Source organism: Phyllostomus hastatus, unplaced genomic scaffold (assembly GCF_019186645.2).
Source record: "Phyllostomus hastatus isolate PE091 unplaced genomic scaffold, TTU_PhHast_1.1 phas_contig_40, whole genome shotgun sequence".
In the NCBI taxonomy this organism is placed as follows: Eukaryota; Metazoa; Chordata; class Mammalia; order Chiroptera; family Phyllostomidae; genus Phyllostomus; species Phyllostomus hastatus.
Window position 1 is genome coordinate 16,384,757 of NW_025333872.1, and position 22,897 is coordinate 16,407,653.

The 22,897-nt window shown below is 35.5% G+C and overlaps 1 protein-coding gene across 10 annotated transcripts in view; it reads left to right on the top strand.

Moving 5' to 3' along the window:
* LOC123822047 (muscular LMNA interacting protein) overlaps window positions 1-22,897 on the top strand; it is a 232,971-nt gene that overhangs the window by 140,898 nt on the left and 69,176 nt on the right. For 7 of the 10 annotated variants that reach the window (XM_045843875.1, XM_045843876.1, XM_045843877.1 and 4 more), the window contains 5 exons: window positions 160-225; window positions 309-392; window positions 499-558; window positions 11,838-11,882; window positions 21,033-21,077. In XM_045843875.1, the coding sequence (XP_045699831.1) occupies window positions 160-225; window positions 309-392; window positions 499-558; window positions 11,838-11,882; window positions 21,033-21,077 (300 nt within the window). The remainder of the gene's footprint in view (window positions 1-159; window positions 226-308; window positions 393-498; window positions 559-11,837; window positions 11,883-21,032; window positions 21,078-22,897) is intronic. The other 3 variants (XM_045843873.1, XM_045843871.1, XM_045843869.1) reach the window with 2 other exon arrangements.

Sequence of the window (22,897 nt, forward strand, 5' to 3'; positions counted from 1 at the left end):
TGGAAAATGCCTCCATGACAGAGAAGAGCTCATCAAATTATTCAAAGATTTTTTTCCTTGGAAATATTGAGATATAGAAGGATTTCTTTGAAGACACTTTTTAATGACATTTATATTTGACTAAAAGCCTCATGTAAGAACTATTTCATTTACCACTAGGCACTAGATGAACCAGCCAAGACTGAAAGTATCTCCAAGGACAACGCATTAGACCTACCTCTGGAGGTAATGACTTTGTATTATCCCTGCGTTTGAAGTGCAATCCCGAAACTCTCTGCTAACTCAGTGCCTGGTTTCAATTCTTCCAGTTTTGTTCCCCTGCACAGCTCAGGCAGCAAACTGAAGAGCTCTGTGCTACCATTGATAAGGTCTTACAGGATTCCTTGTCTATGGTAATGCCTTAGACTAGAATGTGCAATTCAAACATTTGCTTTGCTTCTGTTTGTTTGCCTCCGTTTGAGTATGATGTATCACAGGCTTGTCCTTCTTATTTTCCAGCATTCTTCTGATTCTCCTTCAAGTTCCTTACAGACATTGTTGGGTTCTAACACTATCAAAGTATGTATTCATTTAATATAATTTACTGAATCATAAGAGTTTCTATATCAGTGATTTTTTAAGCTGCAGGTCAAAGTTCAGTAGGGAATTGGGAAATTAATTTAATAGCAACTAGCTTTCTTTGTTGTTGTTAGCAAACTGTATTTTAAAAACAGAACAGTAGGAATGTAAAATATCAGACTCTTTTTCCAGGTTGTATAGGTAGTATTGAAATTTATTTCAATTTGTTTATGTGTACATATATAGATATATTTGTACACGGTTGTAAAGTAAAATCTGTTTCTAACCATTGGCCAAGTTCAAAACACTTTGAAAGCCAACATAATGGGCTACATTATATGTTGACATTTTTAGAAGCTATGTGTACAATTTGTTACCTAATCTCTTCTCAAACGATGTCTCCAGAACTTACGCAATTCACCAGCCACTTAGAGTTATAGAAGTAGAAAATGAAGTAGACTAAAATAGCATTAGCCTAAGAGCTTTAACACAAGTATTATTTCTAGGATATTATTTCCTTTGGTTGATGGAATCTATTTCACTGACTCAGAGGGACAGAAATTTGGATATTTCAGATTGTTAGGGTACTACTGAACAATTAATTTTATATTTACATAATGAAATATTTCCTTCTTATAATGTAGCTATTTTCATTTGTTGGAATAAAATACTACATTTTTCCATTTTTTTTGAGTGCTTAATACAGACCTACTCATCCAAATTTCAAAATGGGTTGTGTTTTTTTTCTTTATTGATAATGGCTAGTTTTTTGTCAGCCTTATATTCTCTCTTAGAATTGGTATACTTTGTGTATGTTCCTTTTAAAAATTGGATACTGTGTGTGTAAACTAAGTTTTAAATGTAAAGATTGCTTATAATTAGAAGAGTAATCCTAAGTATTGATTAGGACATTATGGACAGATATTCATTAATAAAAACACAGAAACCCAGTAACCATTGTCAGTACTAAAATATTCCATTTTATCAGAGAGGACCTACAAATGAATAATTATAGTTTCTGTGTTTATTATCTGTTTAGTTGTATATACTTTTTCTTTTAATCTAAAAATATAAAACTTTGTTTAAATACTATATAAATTTTAAAATATAATTTTTTATTTTTGAATATATTAATATATCCTACATTATATTAACTGTAATATGAATAGAACTTAAAAAGTATAATGTGAATAACCATCTTTATTATTGATTTATTTTAAATATTTAGTGCTTATAGTGTTTAAAAATATTAAATCACTGTCACTAAGGCAATTATTTCATTCAATGAATATTAAGTGCCTACTATGGGCCTGGCCCTGTGAGGCATCAGGGAGATAAAGGTAAACAGGGCAGAGTTACCTGGGGTGGGGGGGGGGTGTACTTTGGATGTGGTAATCAGAAAATAGAATTCAAGCTGAGATCAAAGATGGAAAGAAGCCAACCCCAGAAAGATTAGGGAGAATAGCTTTAGGGTAGAGAAGTAGGAGTAGGCAGATTTCCTCAGTCAGGAAAGCGCTTAATGTGTATGAAGATGAAGACAAGTGTGGTTGAAGCTTAGTGAGCCAGGAGTGAACAGTGTAAAAAGAGGTCGAGAAAGTGGACCAGAGAGACAGTGACGATACTTCTGGGTCATAACATTAAGTTTGGATTCCAAGAAAAATGAGAAGACATAAATATATGGGGGAAATTATATGGTATCGATGGAAAAGACCACAACAGCTGCTGCAAGGAGGCTACTGAGGCCAGAGAGGAAGTTGATGAAGTTGGCCTGTGTGGGGTGGGTTCATAGCTCTATAGAGAGCAGTGTGTGAGCATGAGAGATATTTTTCAGACTTGCCGCAGGTTTGGATGTGAATGGGAAGGAGAGAAGAATCACAGGTGAGCTCCAGGTCCCTTCCTTGAGCATAGATGACTGTGAAGGGGGCAGAGTGTGGGAGAGGAAAGAGAGCTCATGTTTGGTTTGGATAGGATGACTCTACAGTGTGCCTCACAGAGGACTTAAACATAGGTGTGTGAAGGTAGTAGATCTTTGAGTATGGCCAACACATGAATGTTGCAAGTGCCCTGTACAGAGCTCCAGGGAACAAAATATCTCAAGTCCAATAAAGGAGGTGGAGCAGAAGCCTGCAAAGGAGAAGAAAAATCCATTACAAAAGACCAGAGCAGTATGATCTTATGGAAGCTAAAAGAAAAGAGTATTGAAGAGGATATAATTGTGGGGATTGCTGCCAAGAGGAAGAGAAAGATAGGGCTAGAGAAGTATTCATTAGATTTGACATATATTTTGAAACTATATTGCTCTTTCTTATGTGTTGGTGTTCATTCTCATCTTTTTATTTTTAATAAACTTTACTAGCATTTATAATACTTTTGAACCTAAGATTGTATTTTTAGTGTAGTATGAAAATAGTGACCCTATATAGGTAATATATATGTAATTTTTAATTCATGTTTTGTTAATGTTTCATCAGTTTGTTGTTCCCTTTAAAAATCAATTTCTATTAGTTTATTTTTTCTTTATGTACTGTCTTGTTTTTTTCTTTAGAACAACATTTCTGGATATCACTTTTATTTTCAGTCTGAGATTTTCTTTATTAGAGACCTTAAGTCTTTTATAATTATTGTAATTCTTATTATATTAATACTAATTTCAGTGATCTTATTTTATATTTTCTAACTTAAAATGTTTTCTTTATCTTTTCTGCTTTCTTCTGGATATTTTGATACTAGTTTGAAACTTTTGAAAATTTTACTTTATATTTTTGTTAGTTTTTATAGTTCCATATAATTTATTAAAGATAATAATTATGTTTATTTTCCTATCATTTTTAAAGCTTACAAATATTTTCCCCCAAATTAGGTAAATACTATATAGCTCTTTCACTTTTACATGTTTTAATTAAGTTACACATTTAGACAGGTATAGTTTGTTAGTATTTTTGACTTTTATATCTGAATTATTATGATTATATTTTTATGTAACTCTATTTAGATACTTATTCTTAGATCTTATTTCTCACAAATTCATGTCTTTCTCTTTTATCTTGGTGGAATCTTGCTGAAAATTTTATTCAACATCTGATTGTGTTGATTCAATGGCCTCTGTCCCTAAAAACGTATTTTTTTGCCCTTTCATTTAAATTATAGTTTTGCTGGACATAAAAGTATAGATCTTCTCTCTTCTGTCTACCCCAGGTTCTTAGCCCTCAACTACTTTCTTGTGAGGTATTTTGTCAGCATGATATTTACTCTTCTACAGAGTAATCATTTACAGAGTAGTACTGTAATCTTTCCGTATTTTATCTTGATCTCTAATGTGACTATTTTTCCTATAGTGTGTCTAGGAGTACATTTTTTTTTTTTTTTGGTCTTATGTATCTGGACTGATGATCTCTTTGACCTTTCACTTGGAGTGTTTAATTTTTTTCTTCCCCTTAAATTCAGGATAACTTTTAGTCATTTTTTTCACGTTTCTTTCCTGCCAGGACATTTATAATACTGATGCTGACACTTTTGCTTCTGTATTATATATCTGTTAAGCTTTATATATATATTTTCTATCTATTGCTTTCTGATTCTTCCAAGAGGATTCCTTGATTTTATATTCCAGTATAAGAATTTGTTCAGTGTCTATTTTGTTCTCTAACGCCTATGTAAATTTCTCTTTTCTAGCTTATATAGTTCTTTTATTTCAAGCCAGGTTTACTGAGGAATAATTTACTTACTGTAAAATTTACCCTTTTAGTGTATAGATTCTGAGAAAGCATGCAGTTGTGTAACCACCCTCACATCCGAAATACAAAACACTTCCATTGAAGAGAAAAGTCCCCTCCTGCTCCTGTGTGGTATATCCGTCTCTCCAACTCAAGTGCTAGGCAACCGCTGGTGTTTTCTCTATCTCTATACTTTTGCCTTTTCAAATGCCATATTAACAGAATTATACAGTATGCAGGCTCTTGAGTCTGGCATTTTATATTTAGTAGAAGGCAATTGAGTTGATTAAGTCATATTTTTGCTTGTATCAATAGTTCATTTCTTTTTATTGCTAAGTAGCATTCCATTGTACATTTGTACTGTACATTTACTATTCACCATTTGATGGGTAATTGGGTTATTTCTAATTTGAGTATATTACTAATAGAGCTACTAAGCACATTTGTAAACCAAACTTTGCATGTTCATATGCTTTTGTTTCTTTGGGGTAAAGACTTACAAGGCAAATGGCTGGACCATTGTTTTTCTTTTACAGTATTTCCATTTTTAGGTATCCTATTAGGTTTCCATGGAAACTCAAATTTATCTGGGCATATCAGCCATTTTGGCTGTATGTATGCCTGATGCTTGTGGTGGAAGATACTAAAGCCTAGTTCCTAGGGATCCCTAATTATGGAGTGTGTGTGTGTGTGTGTGTGTGTGTGTGTGTGAGTAGAAGGTGCATAATATCAATGATTTATCACTTGCCACTTCCTCCCAGCCTCAGTGACACTGTCTTCACCTTTGCTTTCCTGCATCTCTGCTTATGGTATTCTATACTCCTCTTTTACTATAGCTGTCTGAGTTGTCATTCCCAAGAAAGAAATCAGGAAAGGGACTCATTAGAAGCTGGCTAGTTGTCCAAACCTATGGTTAACTCTTCACATCTCTTCTGTCAGGCTGCAGCTATAGGATCACCTTGATGCCATAGATTCTTCTTTTTACCATTGCTAAATTTTACTTCCTTGCACTAGCCCTTTGCGTTCCTTATCTCTGGTGATGAAGGTGTTATGAATGAGAAAGCACAAATACTGGTCAAGATGGTGGCATAGGTAAACATGACTCACCTTCTTGCATAATCACAGCAAAATTATAACTAAAATACAGAACACCCATCACTCATAATCATCAGAAGTCAAGTTGAATGGAGGTCTGAAAACTATAAAATTAAAGAAATCACATCCATCCAGACTGATAGGGAAGAGATAGATGTTTAATGGGCTGTTTCCATATCCACATGTGGTGGATAAAAATTGAGGAGGGATATCTTGGGATCAAGGAGTCCCAGCTCCACACCAGGCCCCCCAGTCAAAAGTTCCAGTGCTAGCAAGATAAGTCCCTATAACTTCTGGCCACAAAAATCAGTGGGGGTTAAGTAGGAGGAAGAAATTTCTGGAGTCCTAAGCAGTTCCTGTTAAAGAATCCCCACATAGGCTTACTCAGACTCACTCCCTCTGAGCTCCAACACTGGAGTAGCAGCTTGAAAGGCACCAGTGGAATACAGAGAAGAAGTGAAGTGTCTGGCATCAAGGAGACAGTTGGGAGACAGATTTAACCCATGCAGAAAGGTAGGCAGAGGCCAATATCCTTTTTCTGAGCCCTCCCCCCACAGAGCCACAGAGTCTGCTGGTTGCTGTCATATCTGACACTTCATCAACCTGGCTAACACTGTTTGCCCTGCCCAGGAAATCCCCTGAGACTCTGTCCCATCTAACTTATGGGCCCACCAAAGTGTTAACAGTGATTTTTCCATATGAATGGATGCTCTTGGCACATTCTTCACAACTTCCTAATTCCTTTCAAACCAGCAACCACCAACCTAAGTGAGCCCCCATCCCCCAAACCTCTTGCTAAGTGGCCCAGTTATGGCACTAGTAGCACCCAGCCAAGATTCACAGCTTGGCTTCACCTGGAAATCTCCAAGCCCAATACAAGTAGCAGCCATCTCAGATGCTTTATAGTTCATGCAGAATGGTCCTTGGCAGAACATAGCTGGGGGCTAACCTTGGCCTGCACCACCCAAGAAACATTAGAGCCTGTGCACCCAGTACAGCTACAGACCATGTTGAAACACTACCACCCTGCCCCAGCATAGCTGATCCTTCATGGAGGGCAGATGTTGGCGGTCAGTTGTCACAGCCAGTCCTTGGAGCTGACTGGCCTGGGTAAATCTCTCCTACTGACCTGCTAACAGCAATCAGGACTCAACTACAAGAGAAGGGTATACTCAGCCCACATGAAGAGTGTACCTCGAGTACCCAGCTTGGGTGATAGGGGAGGCTATGTCACTGGACCCTACAGGACACCAACTACATTAGGCCACACTACCAAGACAGGGTGTAATAGCAGTTCTACCTAATACATAGAAACAAACACAGGGAAGCTGCCAAAATGAGGAGACAAAGAAACATGGCTCAAATGAAAGAACGTATCAAAACTCCAGGGAAAGAACTTAAAAAAATGGAGGTAAGAAATCTATTAGGTGCAGAGTTTAAAACACTAGTTATAAGGATGCTCAAGGAACTCAGTGAGGACCTCAGCAGCATAAAAAAGATTCAATCAGAAATGAATGATATACTTACTGAAATAAAATCCAATTTATGGTAGGTTGTGTGAAACTGAGAAATCAATAATTTGCAACTTAAGGAAGCAAAAAACAACCAATGAGAACAACAAGAAAAAAATCCAAAAAAATGAGGACATTGTCAGCATCCTCTGCACCAGCTTTAAGCATTGTGACATTTGCTTCATAGGGGTGCCAGAAAGAGAAGAGAAAGAAGAAGTTGGAAATCTATTTGAACAAATAATGAAAGAAAACATCGCTAATTTGGTGAAGGAAATAGTCATGCAAGTCCAGGAAGCATAGTGAGCCCCAAACAAGATTGATGCAAAGAAGCTCACTCCAAGACACATCATAATTAAAATGTCAAAGTTTAAAGATGAAGAGAGAATCTTAAAAGCAGCAAGAGGAAAACAATTAGTTACTAACAGTGGGGTTCCCACAAGACTGTCAGCTGATTTCTCAAAAGGAATTTTGTAGGCTAGAAAGGATTGCCAAGAAATATTCAAAGTCATGAAAAGCAGGGCCCTACAGCCAAGATTGCTCTATCCAGCAGAGATATTTAGACTCAAAGGACAGATAAAGAGCTTCCTAGACAAGAAGAAACTAAAGGAGTTCATCATCACCAATCCATTATTATGTGAAATGTTAAAGAAGAATATTTAAGAAAAAGAAGATTAAAACTATGAACAAGAAAATGACAATAAATATATATTTATCAATAATTGAATCTGAAAAACAAACTCAGCAAACAAAACTAACAGAGACAGAATCATGGATACATAGAGCATTTTGTTGGTTGTCGGATGGGAGGGGATTATGAGGGAATGGATGAAGAGGTGAGGGGATTAAGACATACAAATAGTTACAGAATAGCTATGGGGATGTGAAGTACAGTATAGGAAATGGAGTAGCTATAGAACTTGTACGTATGACCCATGGACATGAACAAGGGTGGGTGGATTGCCTGAGGGAGTGGTGGGTGCTGGGTGGAGAGTGACAAAGGGGGAAAAGTGGGGACAAATGTAATAGCATAATCAATAAAATTTAATTAAAAATAAAATATAAAGTAAAATAAAATTTTAATAAAGGAAGAATAAGCACAGAGAAACTGCATAAAACAACAAAAGCAGTGACTTTGGAATGTGGGGTTGTGAAAGGGAGAGAAAAGTTGGGTCAGTAGTGGTCAAGGAAGAATTTTTTGTCTGCTTTTTAAAGCTGAAAATGACAAGAGCAAGGAGGTATTGTTTGTATATAGAAAGGAAGATCCTGAAAAAGAGAAAGTCCTTTGAAAGGGCACAGAAACTAGAGCCTAATTCAAATTAGTATCCTGTGATAAGAAACTGAAAATGTCATTAAACATTGTAATAGGACAGAAAATAAAGGAACTGTTAGGTACAGATGCTAGGATGTTAGTGGGCTGATGGTGGGAAATTGAAGAATTTTATAACTAGCTATAGTACCTAACTAGTACCTACTAGTTAGTTATATTATAGTACCTTCTAGTGAAAAAAACTAAATTCTTAACTGAAATTAAAGAGGGACAGTATAGTGGGGAAGAATTTGAAAAAAAAATGCTGAATAAGTTTTATGTATTCTACTTTCATTTTTTTCTTGCATTTTCCCTCCCAAGTCCCTTCCATTCAGGCCTTAACCCTGCTCTGCTGCCCAAATCATTTTCCAAAGTTTGTGGAAGTCCTTCCCATTGCTGCAAACCTGTTTTGTAACTGATCCGAGCTAATATATCTGAGCTGATCGGTCCATCCTCTTTACTACTACTATATATTCCTCCAGTACTTTCCAGAACACCATGCTATCTCAGTGTTTCTCCTACCTCACTTGCCATTTTCATTTCTTAGTCTCCTCTTTCATCCTCTCCTTCCCAAAGTATTGAATTTGGAGTGCTCTAGGGTCAGTGTATGGACTTCTCGTTTCTCTCTCTATTCATTCCTTTGGTGTTCTTGCCTTGTTTCCAATTTATATTTCTGGTCAAGTATTCTCTCCCAAGTTCCAGTCCCTTATTCTTCAATTTAATTTAGATTTCTAATAAATATCTTATAAATGAAATCTAGATTTTCTCCTACTAAACCTGTTCCACATACTGCCTTCCCTTCTCCAGTGACAGGGCCACAAGTTTGTGCAAGGCCAGAAACATTGGTGTCAAGTTTTATTCTCCTTTTTCTCTTCCACATTTTTTATATTAGAAATTCCATTGCTGTGTATTCAAAATATATGTAGAATATGATTATTTAGTACGTTATGTACTACTGAGCCATCTTCAGGTTTTGCTGGATAGTACAATAGCTCCTATACCCTTGCCTTACAATAATTTATTCTGAACATATCATACAGAGGGATTCTTTTAAAGAATAAGTCAGAATCTGATCCTCCTCTGCTTCAAATTAGCAGTGCCTACATATTTCCCTCGGAATGTAAGTGAGGGTCCTTATAAGACCTGGGAGGGCCTTGGAGACCTGGCCACCTGACGCTGCACTGTCTGCCCTGCAGCAACCCCCTTCACCAAACAGTCTGCTGCGGTTCTGCTCACCCCCTTGCTGAGGCTTGAATGTGCCATTATTCTGTCTCAGCATCTTTGTTCTTTCTCAATCAACTCTACCACTTTTTATCTTCTCTAGTTCCCTGTAAGAAATTGCAAGTTTAATTTTTACCTCAAACAATGTGGTTATGTGTGGTGGTTTGCAGTCTGGTTCTAAGATAACAAATTTCTGGATTCTTTGTGCATCTTTTTTTTTTTTAGTATATTATTGCTGCTAATTCTCACTCACATTTTCTTACCTCTGTTTTTCTGGATCTGATTGTGTATTGGATATTCTACTTGAAAATTTATTTATAGAAATCATGTGAGGCTTCAGAGATATTGTCATACTATATAGTCTTGCCTTTGCTTCTGTCAAATACCAGGAACCCTAGCAAAAGAGGGTTACTTTAATTTGATCTAAGGTTTTGAGATTTTTTTTTTTTCTAAACAATAATGTTTAGATGATTTGAGGCCAGGCTGAATTCCATATGAGATCTTCTGAATCTCCCTTACTCCTGGAGCTCAATCCATTCTTATCTCTGGAGACTCCAACTTTTATCTCTTTACACCTCTGGGAATGACCAACATTTGAATCAGCTTCTCAGCTACTCAACATTTGCAAATACCCACAAGGCAAAAGCAGATCTCAAATGCTGGACTCCTCTCTTCAGATTCCCACTCTCTCCTGATTTTGCTCCCAAATTCTTCACTCTTATTAGCTTACCAATGTTTTTAATATAATATTTTCCAATATTTTGTTCAATTTTGTTATTATCTATTATGGCAGGACTGCTTTGAGTTCCTTAGCCACCATTCTCAAAGGTGGAAATTCATACCAGAACTTTATACAAGTTCCATCTTGTTGGAATGCTTTTTATGTGGAGACCCACCCAGCCAACTTTCTCACCTTCTTCAAGTCTTTGCTCTAGTGCCACCTTCTGTAGATTGACAGTCCTATTTAAAATTGTAAGCACTCAGCACTCTTGACTTTTACCCTCAGAACAATTGGTTTTCTTAACATCTGGGCAGCTATATGTATACAGTGTCTGGCACAAATAATACTCCTTTTTATTATGAAATCTTTTATTAAAAATTATAGACATGTAATTCTGTAACATAACAATACCATGCTCAAGCACACCATATGGCATTTTAAGTAAAATGTTCAAATTAAATCTATAAATTATTACACCCACATTATTCCCCTGCCAACCACACTCAAGCAGGCCTTACTTCTGCAAGACCCCGTATTTTTGTGTGGGGGGGGGCCAGGGGGGCCAGAAACAAAGGTTTACTTTGGAAGAATGCAATACCCTAGCCTTCAAATTATTTCTCCTCTATTTTGTAATTGATTTTGCCACCTTCTAACATATGATTGAATTCACGGATTTATTATCGTATTGTTTATCTTAGCTCCTGCTGAAATGTAAGCTCCCAGGGGCAGGGCATCTTTGTCTCTCTTGTTTGCTGATAAGTCTGAAGTGTGCAGAATAGTTCCTGGCATACAGTAGATACACAATAATATTTGTTGTATAGATGAATGAATTATATAGCCACTTCATTTCAGAAAGTGGGAAGGTGAGGCTCTAAGAGAAAAACTGGGGACTTACCAGGGATTATTGAATACCCATTTGGAGTTTGTTATCATTAATTTATAGTGAAATTGATTAGTTTGATTGAAAGAGTTTGCCTGGTAATATTTTGCTTCTTAGGTTTAAGTTCAGAGAAAATGGATAAGGTTCATCCAGGTTGTGTGTGTGTTTGGTGGAGTGTGTTCACGAGGAGAAAAGTAGGCAAGAGAAATTAAGGTATAAATGATGAGAATATGCAATATACATAAACTAAGAGGTAATAAATCTCAAGTGGAGCTAATAAGGGTCAATGATTTTGAAGTCTCAATGAGGCTGAGCCTGAAGAAATGTTGCATTAGGGATATCTGAGAAAAGAAGATGGTGGCTAGGAGGGAGAGTTCTGAGAGTAGAATGTTAGAAATTGAAATTTCAGAGGTTTCCCATTAAAGTATAGGAATGGCTCTGGAAATGAATGATTGAAATGGAATGGATGAGAATACCTTTGGAGCTGAATAGCTTAAAGAACTGAGAGTACTTCTATATAAATTTTGAAGTAGGCAAAAATTATGTAAGGAACTATTATGATTCATGAATAAACATCATTCATAAATAAGGGAAAATTTACCAGAAAGCTGATACTTAACAGTAATGAAAAGTAATAAAATGATATAGTTTAATAAAATTATGTAGTCTAATAAAATGATTTTTAAAGGAACAGGGGACTTTTTATAGAAAAAAGGGAGTAATGGTTAGAACGCTCAATAAGAAAAAATAGGTAAACACTTATCCCAAAATTTAAATCTTTTAGTATTTTATTGATTACTTCAATATTATAATTATTTTTATTTTCATGCAGAAGCCTACAACTCTTCCAAGAGCAGCTGGCCGAGAAACCAAATATGTAAGTCCCTTCGTAATTATTGATAGTGCTTTTTTAATGGGTTCATGTGTGTGCTTTGAAGGCAATTCAATTATAGTCATTTGAATTGAATTCGTTGAGTTTTTTCATAAGTAGAAAGGGTTAAGATGGTATGATCAACCTAGATTTGGAAAATCAGATTATGTCTGGTAAGTCTATTGAGATAAATTCCTTCTTAAATGAGATCTGATTTGATTAATTTCACTAAGTAAAGCAGAACTTCAACACCTGTTTTCTGTCTTTCTAATTATCAAAGCTTAGATGACATTCTCATTTCTTAATGGTTTATTGTGGTTATTATACAATAGTCAACTCATATACTTGAAACAATGATCTGTCCATTTCTAATAGGAGTGTTAGTTTAGTTGATTTTTGACTAATTTGTTGCTTTTTTGCATTTAAATTATTAGCAAGCCAATTTTCACTTATGAACAAAAATAGATTAATAATAAATGTGTAAATACAGAGCCATACTTGTGATTCAATTAATTATTTATAGGTAGTTTTGAATATCCTAGACACATGTACACAGGCTTCACCCTAATAATGCGCTGTGGCCACTGTCTGCTTCTGTTCAAGCATACCAGGAGGGACACAAAAAACCTGGAATTTATTTATTAAAAATTGTGTATTTATTCTTATATGTTTAAACTTCAGTCACCTTCAAAGTACTCTCCATTTGATGCAATATACCTATCGAAACATTTTTTCCACTGCTCAAAGCAGTTTCTAAAGTCATCAGTTTTGATGCCTTCTGGTGCTTCTACTGTGTTTTGTTTCACCTCTTCTGTATCTGCAAAAGCATTTCCCTTTGAGGACTTTTTCCATTGGGGAAACAAAAAAAAGTCACTTGGAGTGAGATCAGGTGAATTGAGAGGGTGGGCATGGGGGTCATGCCGTTTTTGGTCAAAAACTGCTGAACACTCAGCATGGAGTGGGCAGGTGTGCTCATCAATCCCCCATCATGAAGTGGGCAAACATGTTGAGTCTTCAAAAAAAATTAACTGAAGTCAAACACAGCCTCTCAAAACACCAGCAGCTGGTACACTGGTATAGGTGGGTTCCTAGAACACTCATCTGGTGGGGGAAGCCTGTATCACAAGGGACCTACCCTCCAGAAGATAATTCCATGTTGGGGGGACCCCCCCTCGTTTTATAGTAGAAACAAGATGATTTTCTAACAAGTTCTTAGTTTAATACAAACCATTAAACTATTAATTTTATTATAATTATATTTTCTAATATGTATTTTCATCAGTATCATCACCATGAATAAATAGTTATTCAGTTTATATACTGTAACCTACATTTTTGCAATGATAAATTTCTACCTTCATTTGTATCTCTGTAAGGTGAATAATAAGTTGGGTGAAGTTACTGAGTTTTATCACATTCAGGAAGTGATATTTAGATGACATGGATAGGAACACCACTTAGAGCATTTCTAGAAGTTTGCACTGTTAATTTTTTTGTCATTATTAGAAACCATTTGGAATAATACTTAAAAGACTGGAGGCATCTAGTAGGCTATACTCAAGTTTACATCATATTATTGCTGCTTGCTATCTGTCTAACCCCAGAAAATCACTTAATGTTATGCCTTAATTTTGTCATATATAATATAGGGATAGGAATAACCTTACTTGGTTGCTGTAGGGCTTAGGTTGGTTAATATATGAAACACCCTTAATGTAATTCTGAAACACAGGAATCACTTAATAAATAACAGTTCTTCTTTTTCTTCTTTTTTCCTTCTTGCTTTCCCTTCATCCCTGCCCCTTCCCTTCTTTTCCTTCTACCTACCTTGGAAAGATGTACTGAGTTCCTTCCTTCTTCAGTTGGGTACAAGAAAAGAAAATATCCTAAAGATGTTTCTATACTTTGGTGACTAATACATTCTATAAGATCAAGAAGCAGGAAAAAGTAGCTAGAATTTTTTGCTCTCTCACCTTTCTTGTTTACTCCTACTTTTTATCAGAGTACCTTTTATTTAGACTGATTTACAATAAGATACAGAAGGCTGATGTCTCTTTCCAGCCCTTCCTGGTGGTGGTTAATTTGATAGGAATTGGAATAAGTCTGGAGGGGCTGCGTCAGTCTCCGTAGTTGGTTATTTGAAATTGTCCTTCAATCACTTACCAGACTTAAAATCAGATAACATTTGCTCAAACTTTGTGAGGGCATTTGAGTCGCTTGAAGTTTACATTGAATCATCAAACAAATTTACTATAAACTAGAAAAAATACAAACTCTGACTCAGATAAGGTTCTTGACTTTGATTAAATTTGTTTTTTTTTTCAGTGAGAACCTTTGCTTTGCATTTCCTCTTACAATCTGACATTTGCATTGTTGTTTGTGATACCTCAAATACTTTCTTACAGAAATTGGAGAAGAGCTGGCCAGAGATCTGGTCAATGTTAAAACAAATTTATAAAGTTGTTAGTTTTCAGTGTATCAGAGTGTCCTTTGGATTTTCAAATTTCCTGGGATAGCTATAAATGGTTTAATTAAATAATGAGAAGTTGTATGACCAACTCCTAATTATGGGCCCTTTGGCGAAAGGCTGACTTTTCTCCATTAAAAAAAGACAAGAAAACCAATGCAAGACATAGTTTCCTTTTCTTATTCTTTATTGTACATATTTTACATGTCCTGTAGTGTTTTATAGGATGACCCAGAAGCAGTACAAGTACCACCAAGTCAGAATAATTAAAGTTAAGGTTATTTTCAATTCATGGTGTACTTGAGTTGCAGGTTATTTTAAAGTACAGTTGACCCTTGAACAATGCAGGTTTGAACTGCGCAGGTCTACTTATATTTCAATAAATGATATGTGTTTTTTCTCTTCCTTATGATTTTCTTATAACATTTTCTTTTCTCTAGTTTATTTTATTGTAAGAATACAGTATGTAATACATACAATATACCAAATGATGTTAATTGGCTCTTTTTAATTTTCTTGTATTTTAAAATTATTTTAAATTGCCTCTTTAACTTATCTGTAAGGCTTCACATCAACAGTTGATTGTTAGTAATTAAGTTTGAGAAGAATCAAAAGTTATATGTGGATTTTTTATTGTGTAGGGGGTCAGCACCCCTAATTCTTGCATTGTTCAAGGGCCAACTGTGATTTAATTTAGGTTCTCTTAAGAGTAATAAAATTTAAACTAGGTTAATGACATGCTCAGTGATATCCACTGGTGGTTACTTGTAGAACCAATTATGTGGATTTGTCAGCAATATTTCACTGATTGTTGTTAACAGATGCCAAATTCAACAACAATGATAATAACTATCGTTTTAAGTTCTCATATTTCAATTGAGGTTTAGTCCTCTCATTTAACCTCACAATAATCCCATGAGGGGGATATTGTGATTATAATGTCTCCATTTTACAGAGGAAATAACCAAGTGTCAGAAGTCACAGTAGGTAAAACCAGTCAAGGTCTTCCACATGTTGAAGGCATTGATATTAATATTTATATAAATCTACAGAAGCTTGGAATAGTTTGTCTTCCTCAAATAGTTTACCCATAAGTGTTTATTCTTTGAGTCTAACTTATTTCTTTATGTACAATTACCTTCAGTCTAACTTTGAATAAGTAAGTTTGTATTTGGTAATATAGGATAATAATGTTTTACTATATTGCTAGAGTTTTAAATCACTTGCTTATATGTAAATTAACTCATAATTTATCAGATAATTTATGAGTGATTATTTCTGATGATACTCATTTTTTAAAGACTTTCTTTCCCTCTGTGTAAAGGAATAAATTTTGTATTTAAATTTATATTTCACTCTGTTTTAACTCTATTTTCTTTGGAGGGGAGTATCATTTTTTTCTTCACGTTACAGTTATCTTTGTAACTATGTATTATTTTTATTAACTACTACCAGTTTAAATTCACTTCATTCATGAAATTCAAAACCATAGTATACTCTTAAATAAAGAGAAATCTCAAAAAATAGGGCAAGTATTTGGAGTTATTAGTAATTTGTCAAAAAACCCTTGGTTAGAATCACATTCTGTTGATAAAATCTTATATTATAAACTGTGTACATTTCACAGGTTACTTTTAAATTCCAGAGAGATAACAGAGACAGACTTATTGAATATTATATAGAATACAGGCAACATCTCATTTTAATGAGCTTGAGGGACAGAAAATATCATTACAATTGCGTACATGCTGCTTTCAAAATGTCACAATATATTAAAAAGTGTGAAACTTTATTAAAAAATTCTCCACTATATAAAAATGTAAAGGTCATTGTCTCCAATTTAGCCAGCTCACAAACCCCTTGTTGCTATGCTTGCAAATGTTGCTGAGCTGGAGTGTTTCAGGGTTGATGAGCAATAATGTAGTCAGAGATCTCAAGCTAAGAGGTGACTTAAATCCAGACTTGGGTTCAAATATGCTTCTGTAGGATGTAACCAGGGCTTTGATGAGTTACAGGAATAGTAGCGAAAAATTTAAGCAAGAAATTCCACTCTACTTATCAGGCAGTCTTATTTCTTTTTTTCACTGTTTAGAGATATTTCTAAGGTATCCTCACAGGCAAGGGGTTGAGGAGGGAATGGAACATCATTATCTGGGTACTGCTAGCTGGGGGGAAGAGAAAGGATTTAATGAGAAACCGTTTGCGCCCAGTATCCATCTCATCATTTCAGACTTCATCAAGTGTAGATAATGGTGCCATAAGCCAGGTTATAGAATATAGATTATGGGATTTTGTGTCACAGAAGAGCATTCTTACACTCATCTCTAATGTTCTTCACAATCAGTATTAACATGAACAGACACAAATGATCAGCAGCTTAGGGTTGAAATCCCTAGTTCTTGAAATCTAATTTCAATTTCATTTTTATGTACTTCATGTTGCTTCTCTATCTTAGTTTAATTGACTGATAGGCAGTTGTTCATATAAATAGTAGCCTCCTCCCTGAACGCTCCAGTCTCAAGTCACCAAACAATGTTTTCTCACTTTTTGAAAATCAGTTGCTCAATTTTGATAATGTAACTATAGCTACAACATTTAATAAGCATCATTAACCTGTATTTGGCAAGGAGAGGGGGGCTTCTCAAAAGATTGTATGTGATCGAGTTGGTTGAAAGATTATGGTTTATATTCGTGATAATACACATAAGCCAATATTTTTCTTCTTTGCCAAAGGATCTGCAGTGGCTTTATAGGTTTTACTCCACCCCGAATTTCATATTTATTAATTCTGTCCTTTTTCTGGGAGTAATTTCTTGTAATAATGATATGAAGTCCATTATATTAGCTAAAAGAAAATGTACTGGGGATATCTAAAGCATCTTATTGTTATGTCATGATCCCCAGTGAAGAAATTTTAGGGACTTTTGGAGACTGGATACATTGGGTTTTTCCTAATTTAACTAATATGTTTGCTTGAGCATTTTTTTTTCCTTATAATAGATATCACTTAGCTCAGTGTACTGATAAATGTTAGCAATATAGTTAAATTGTGCAAATACTTTATTGTTAGCATATAACCTCTACTTTCCTATAATTATTGAGATAAAAATTTATATTTTGTTTTAGCCAAGATGCATTTAATTCAGCATATTTTATAGTAGGTATTAGTTTAACTAAGGAAATTCATAGAGATTCTCTTATTATTACAATAATGTAAAATGAACTAAAGGGAAAAATGATTTTAAAAGAAATCATTATTTCTCACATTACATTATGAAGTTACAAACAAAACTCTAAGTGAACAGAAAAAAATACTATTGTCAGAAAAAATAGGGTTCTTCCATTATACTGTAGGAAATGCACTTCAGGGTTGTGTGACCAGGAGGATTTGAGGCAAAGTGGCAAGACGTACTGGAGTGTAAACAAAGGACACCATTGTGTACCCCAGGTATACCATGCACAATGTCTCATCCATGACTAGGTGGTTCAGCTCCATGTCACTGAGGAAGAAGTCCTGCCTCTGGGACCACAGGCCAGCACTTGTCCCCACCAAGCGCAGGGGGAGGTCCAGGACCCAGGGCTGCTGTACCGTTAGCTCAGCATCCAAGGCTCCAGTCATCCAGCACAGTTCCCAGTGGGCTGGCCATTCGAGCTGTGCTTTGGCCTGGGGCTCCTGCAGAGAGAAAGCATGAAGGTGGTTGGTACCCAGAGCAGAGCAGGCTTTCTTTAAACTATCCAACCTGTTTCCCGAATCTTCCCAGGGCTATGCTGATACTTCCCCCTATTCAATCTCTTTCCTGGGTCTTCCTGGGGGTTGTGCCCTTAACTTATTGAATCTTTTCCCTAGGTTTTTCTCCTCCCCTTTATGGTCACCATTTTTGTTCTTACTGTGCACACCTCATAGTAAAAGGACCTCCCCTCAAGTCATCTTGGCTTCTACTACACATGCCTCAGCACAGCAGTTCCCGCTCACTGTTTATCCCTCCCTGGTTAATCTGGGGAAAGTGTTGGCTGTTCCCTGGGGTGATTGGAAAGCCATCTTTCCTGCCTACTTGGCAATTAGTATCTGTTTGGTGGAGGATGTGGCTGTTCCCAGGAGTGTCTGTGAAGCTGCCCCTTCCCAGTTAAACTGGCTTAATTAGATGTCTGGCTCCCTTCATTCATCTAACTTTTAGTATCTAACTGGCTGCCTACTGTAATGACAATGTGATGTACATTCTGAAGGGCAGTTTCCCGCCGCACAGAATAGCCGTAAACTTCAGTGCATACTACCCTGGTCTACAGCAGTTAGAGCTGGGAACACTTGGCCAAGATGTTGGTTGCCACGAAGCATCCAGAAATGGCAGCAAGTAGTGCCTGTCCTACAAAATGGCCTGACTGCAAAAGCAGAAAACAAACAATGTGGGACACACTGTGAAAAGGACTGCACGTGCCTCTTCATTGTGTTTGGTGATTCACAAGCCTCTATGCTTGGCAATACCATTAGAACTACTAAGTTTTCAGTGTTCAATGCATTTCATCTGTCAGAGAGTAAGAGCCATATTGACACATCTATAATAAACTCTGAAAATGTTTGCTGTTTCAACAAGAATAGACATATTTAGGAACACAACTGTGTTATATTTTAGCTAAGTATATTTATAATTGTGCATCTTTGTCAACTATTCTCCACAAAAGTTGAAGGTTTAGCTGATATGTGAACTCAGCCCCCTATTTAAATGCAACAATGCTTGATAAAATATATGGTAACTATTAAAATAAGCCTTTGTAACCCAACTGAAAAAAAAAAAGAGAAATCTCTGAGTGCCAGAAATGGTGTAGGAGCTTCAAGTGAGAATGTTAAAAAGAAGCTAAAGCTCCAGTGGAACATAGGTACTTCAGAACCTATGTACTAGGAGCCAGGAGCTTAGATTTGAACTTTCACTACTTAGTAGGTCTAAGACCTGTGAAGAAATTCTTGTGTACATCCAAGAGCCTAGAAGGTTACAGTGGACATAAAACATGAGACAAACAAACAAACAAAAAGGATAAATCCATCCATTATCTTTACCCTACACTCTTGGGTAGTAAAATAGACATACAACCTGGAGGACTTAAAGATGTGGTGCTACACCATGCTGGAGGTTTAGAAGTATCAGGGTGATAAAGTGGAAGCAGGTCCAGAGCTAGTCAAACTCCAAGGTCCCAACAAGGGTGAATTGGAAATGTATTGTAGAGATTGGTTTCCAACCCAGGGCTTGCTTCTCAGATACGTACAGAAATTGTCACCAGTTACCCTGACTGAAGATGAGCTAAAAAAGAAAGCTGTAAAATGACTAAAGATTATTATGGGGGAGAGACATGAGACAGAGTCTGCAGATAAAAGATATAGGAGATTTAGCAAAGAGGGACTATAGAAAAATCTGGAAAAAATTTATAAATATGTTCAAAATATTAAAATAGTTAATAGGAGTTATAGTTACCATAAAAATAGATTTATAAAAAGAACCAAATAGGACTTCTGTAAGTCAAAAATAAATTCATTGTTTATAAATATAAAACATACTAGTATACAGTTGAAGAAAAATTAATTAATTATTGGGCTTATGTGTGGAGACCATCTAGAATGCAGCATAATGAAATAAAAAATGTGAATGGGATTTTATAGAAATGGAGGATGGATTGAGAACATCCAAAATATATTTAATAGAAGCTCCATGAGATTAGATATAATGGGAAAAAGGCAACATTTGAAGAGATATATTCATGGAGGATTTTCTGGAATTAAAGACAGATATGCATACTGAAAATGAAGGAATACACCAAGTCCCACAGAAGGATGCATAAAAAGAAACCCACTCTCAGAGACATCATAGTAAAATTACAGAATGTCAGAGATAAAAAGTCTTAAACACTAACCAAATGTGTAGACAGCAGAGCTGCCCAGTCATGATGTTTAGCCACCTGGCCAGTGGGAATGGAAGCCCAAGCTGGTGTGATGGGACCATCGAGATGCTGCAGGACAGCAACTGTTGCCCCAGAATTCTATGTCCAGTTAAACTCCCATTCAAGAATGAAAAGAGAAATATTTTCAGATAAAGTCCAAGACAGTAAGGTCTGAAAAAAATTACTGGAGCATTTACTTCAGTAAGAACAACGAAATCCGAACTAAAGGAGTAAAACACAGAAACAAAGGATGAAGAAATAACATTGGCCTCGCCTTTAATTTAAAACAACTTGTAAAAAACCAAATCATTTTATTGCACAAATCATGAAAACTTTGGGTTTTTATGTATGAAGATACTTAAAGAAAAATCTGTTTTTGTTTTAATTTGCAATAAATGTAAATATCCAACAATGCTCATATGCATAAGTAAAATGTGATACAGAGAATTAACTATTATGTGACCTTGAAGAATTTTTGATGTTTTGTGATAGTGCTTATGCTAAGATGCTCAGGGAAATCAACATATAAAACATCCTATTTACTCTTATGTGAGCTGAATAAAAACACATAGAAAAAATACTGTAAGGCAGTGTACCAAAAATACTAAAGGTCATTTTTGGTGACATAATAATTTTTCCTTTAATTTTATACTTTTTCAAAATCTTACAATGAACAGATTACTTTAATGATAAAAGAACTTCAATATGCTGAGTAACATAGATATATTATTTTACTAAATAAACACCATGTTTGTATTTTGCAGGCAAACCTCTCCTCACCATCCTCCACAGTATCTGAAAGTCAGCTGGTATGTATCCTCTGACTAAGTCATAGATCTACTTTAGAAATTTCTGATCCCTCAAGATAACTTTATTTGAGCAAAAGTGAACTGGGAATAAATTTATTACATATAAGTTAGTTTGCTTACTTTTCTAATAAAAGTTTACTGATGCTTTACTGAAGTTCAATGGCAGTTGTTTTGCAGGCTACAAACATACATAAACCCACCCTTATTTGCCAGTAACTTGCATTCCTAGTAGTGGTGTTAGAATAGACTTGGTGGGGTCAGCAGCAAGAAATTGGATTTTAGAGAAGGCGAGAGCTCACTTCCTGATGGAAGAGATCAGAAGAGCATTCAAGGAAAAGGTTATATTAGATAATGCAGGGTAGGATCTGGACCTGAGGAAATGGGAAACAAGGTATTTCAGACAGAAAGATTATTAACATGAGTATGGCCTAGACTAGTGATGAGCAATAGAAATATAATGAGAACCATAAATGCAAGCCACATATGTCATTTAAAATTTATTAGTAGCCACATTAAAAAAGTAAAAACAAACAGATCAGATTCAATACTATACTATTTGTTCAATTATATTATATATTATGTATTATATATAATATTCTATAACAATGTTATATATTCAATAATATGTATCGATAATGATTATATATATATTATTTCAACATATAATCATTATAAAGTTGAGATATTTCACATTACTCTTTGGACACTGTGAAACTCATTACATATTTTACATCTGTAGCTCATCTCAAATGCAGACTAGCCACATTTCAAGTGTCCCTCACAAGGACTAGTGACCACTGTGCTGGACAGCACAGATTGAGACTCTAGAATCTGTTATTTATAGATAAAATTTTGATTAAATAGGAGGATTACTTTTTCCTAACAAATTGAATCCATGAAGTAAGTTACCTCACTATTACTAGTTGAAGAATCCCTTTGTAGCTTTAATTTGTATTGCTTATAAACTGAAAATTCCTGAGAAATAGACATGTTCAGTGAAATTAATGAAAGTTTTTAGTAAAGCAGTTTGAGACATTAAGAAAACAAAATCACTGCTTAACATTGACCTTTTTCCCCCTTTCAAAGCAGTTATTTCAGTGTCCCACCTCCATGGCCAACAAGTCATCTTGTCATTATCATGCCACAAGGACAAAAACATTTTTATTTTGTCTGCAAAACCATAAAAGGGTAGTCTGACTGTTAAAATAACCTGATTCAATCAAACTGCTTGGGTTGGTGTTCACACACATAGTGCACATGTATGGAGCATGTTTGCGTGTGTGTGTAATTTTAATGGTAGTTGGTTTTGAACGTGGCAGGCAGTATAAGATTGTTGAGAGAGTGCTGGCATGGGGGCCACACGATCCACCTGTACTTCCTGCTCTGACACTGACTACTGCACTGACAGTAGATAAGTCATGAATCTGAGACTGGGCCTCCAGCTCCTCACGGAACAATAAGAGCATTCTCTTACACAGGAGCTTCCCGAGCCTTTCAAGTGCTGTGAGTCTGTCATTACTAACACAGTGAAGTGAAGGAGTTGCCATGGAAACCAGCACTGCAATAACATAATAAAGCTGAACAGTTTCCCACTTTAGATATGAAAATATTACTATAACTATTTTAATATTTCAAATAATGATATACTTTTCTTGAGAATAATGTTGAAAATCAAGAATATTTTTAATATTCCTCAAAGGAGGCAGGATTGAGGGTGGGAGGTAGGGATGGGTGGGGTGGGGGAAAGTGGCCGTGGGAAAATGGAGACAACTGTACTTGAACAACAATAAAAAATGCAAAACAAAATTCCTCATGTATAA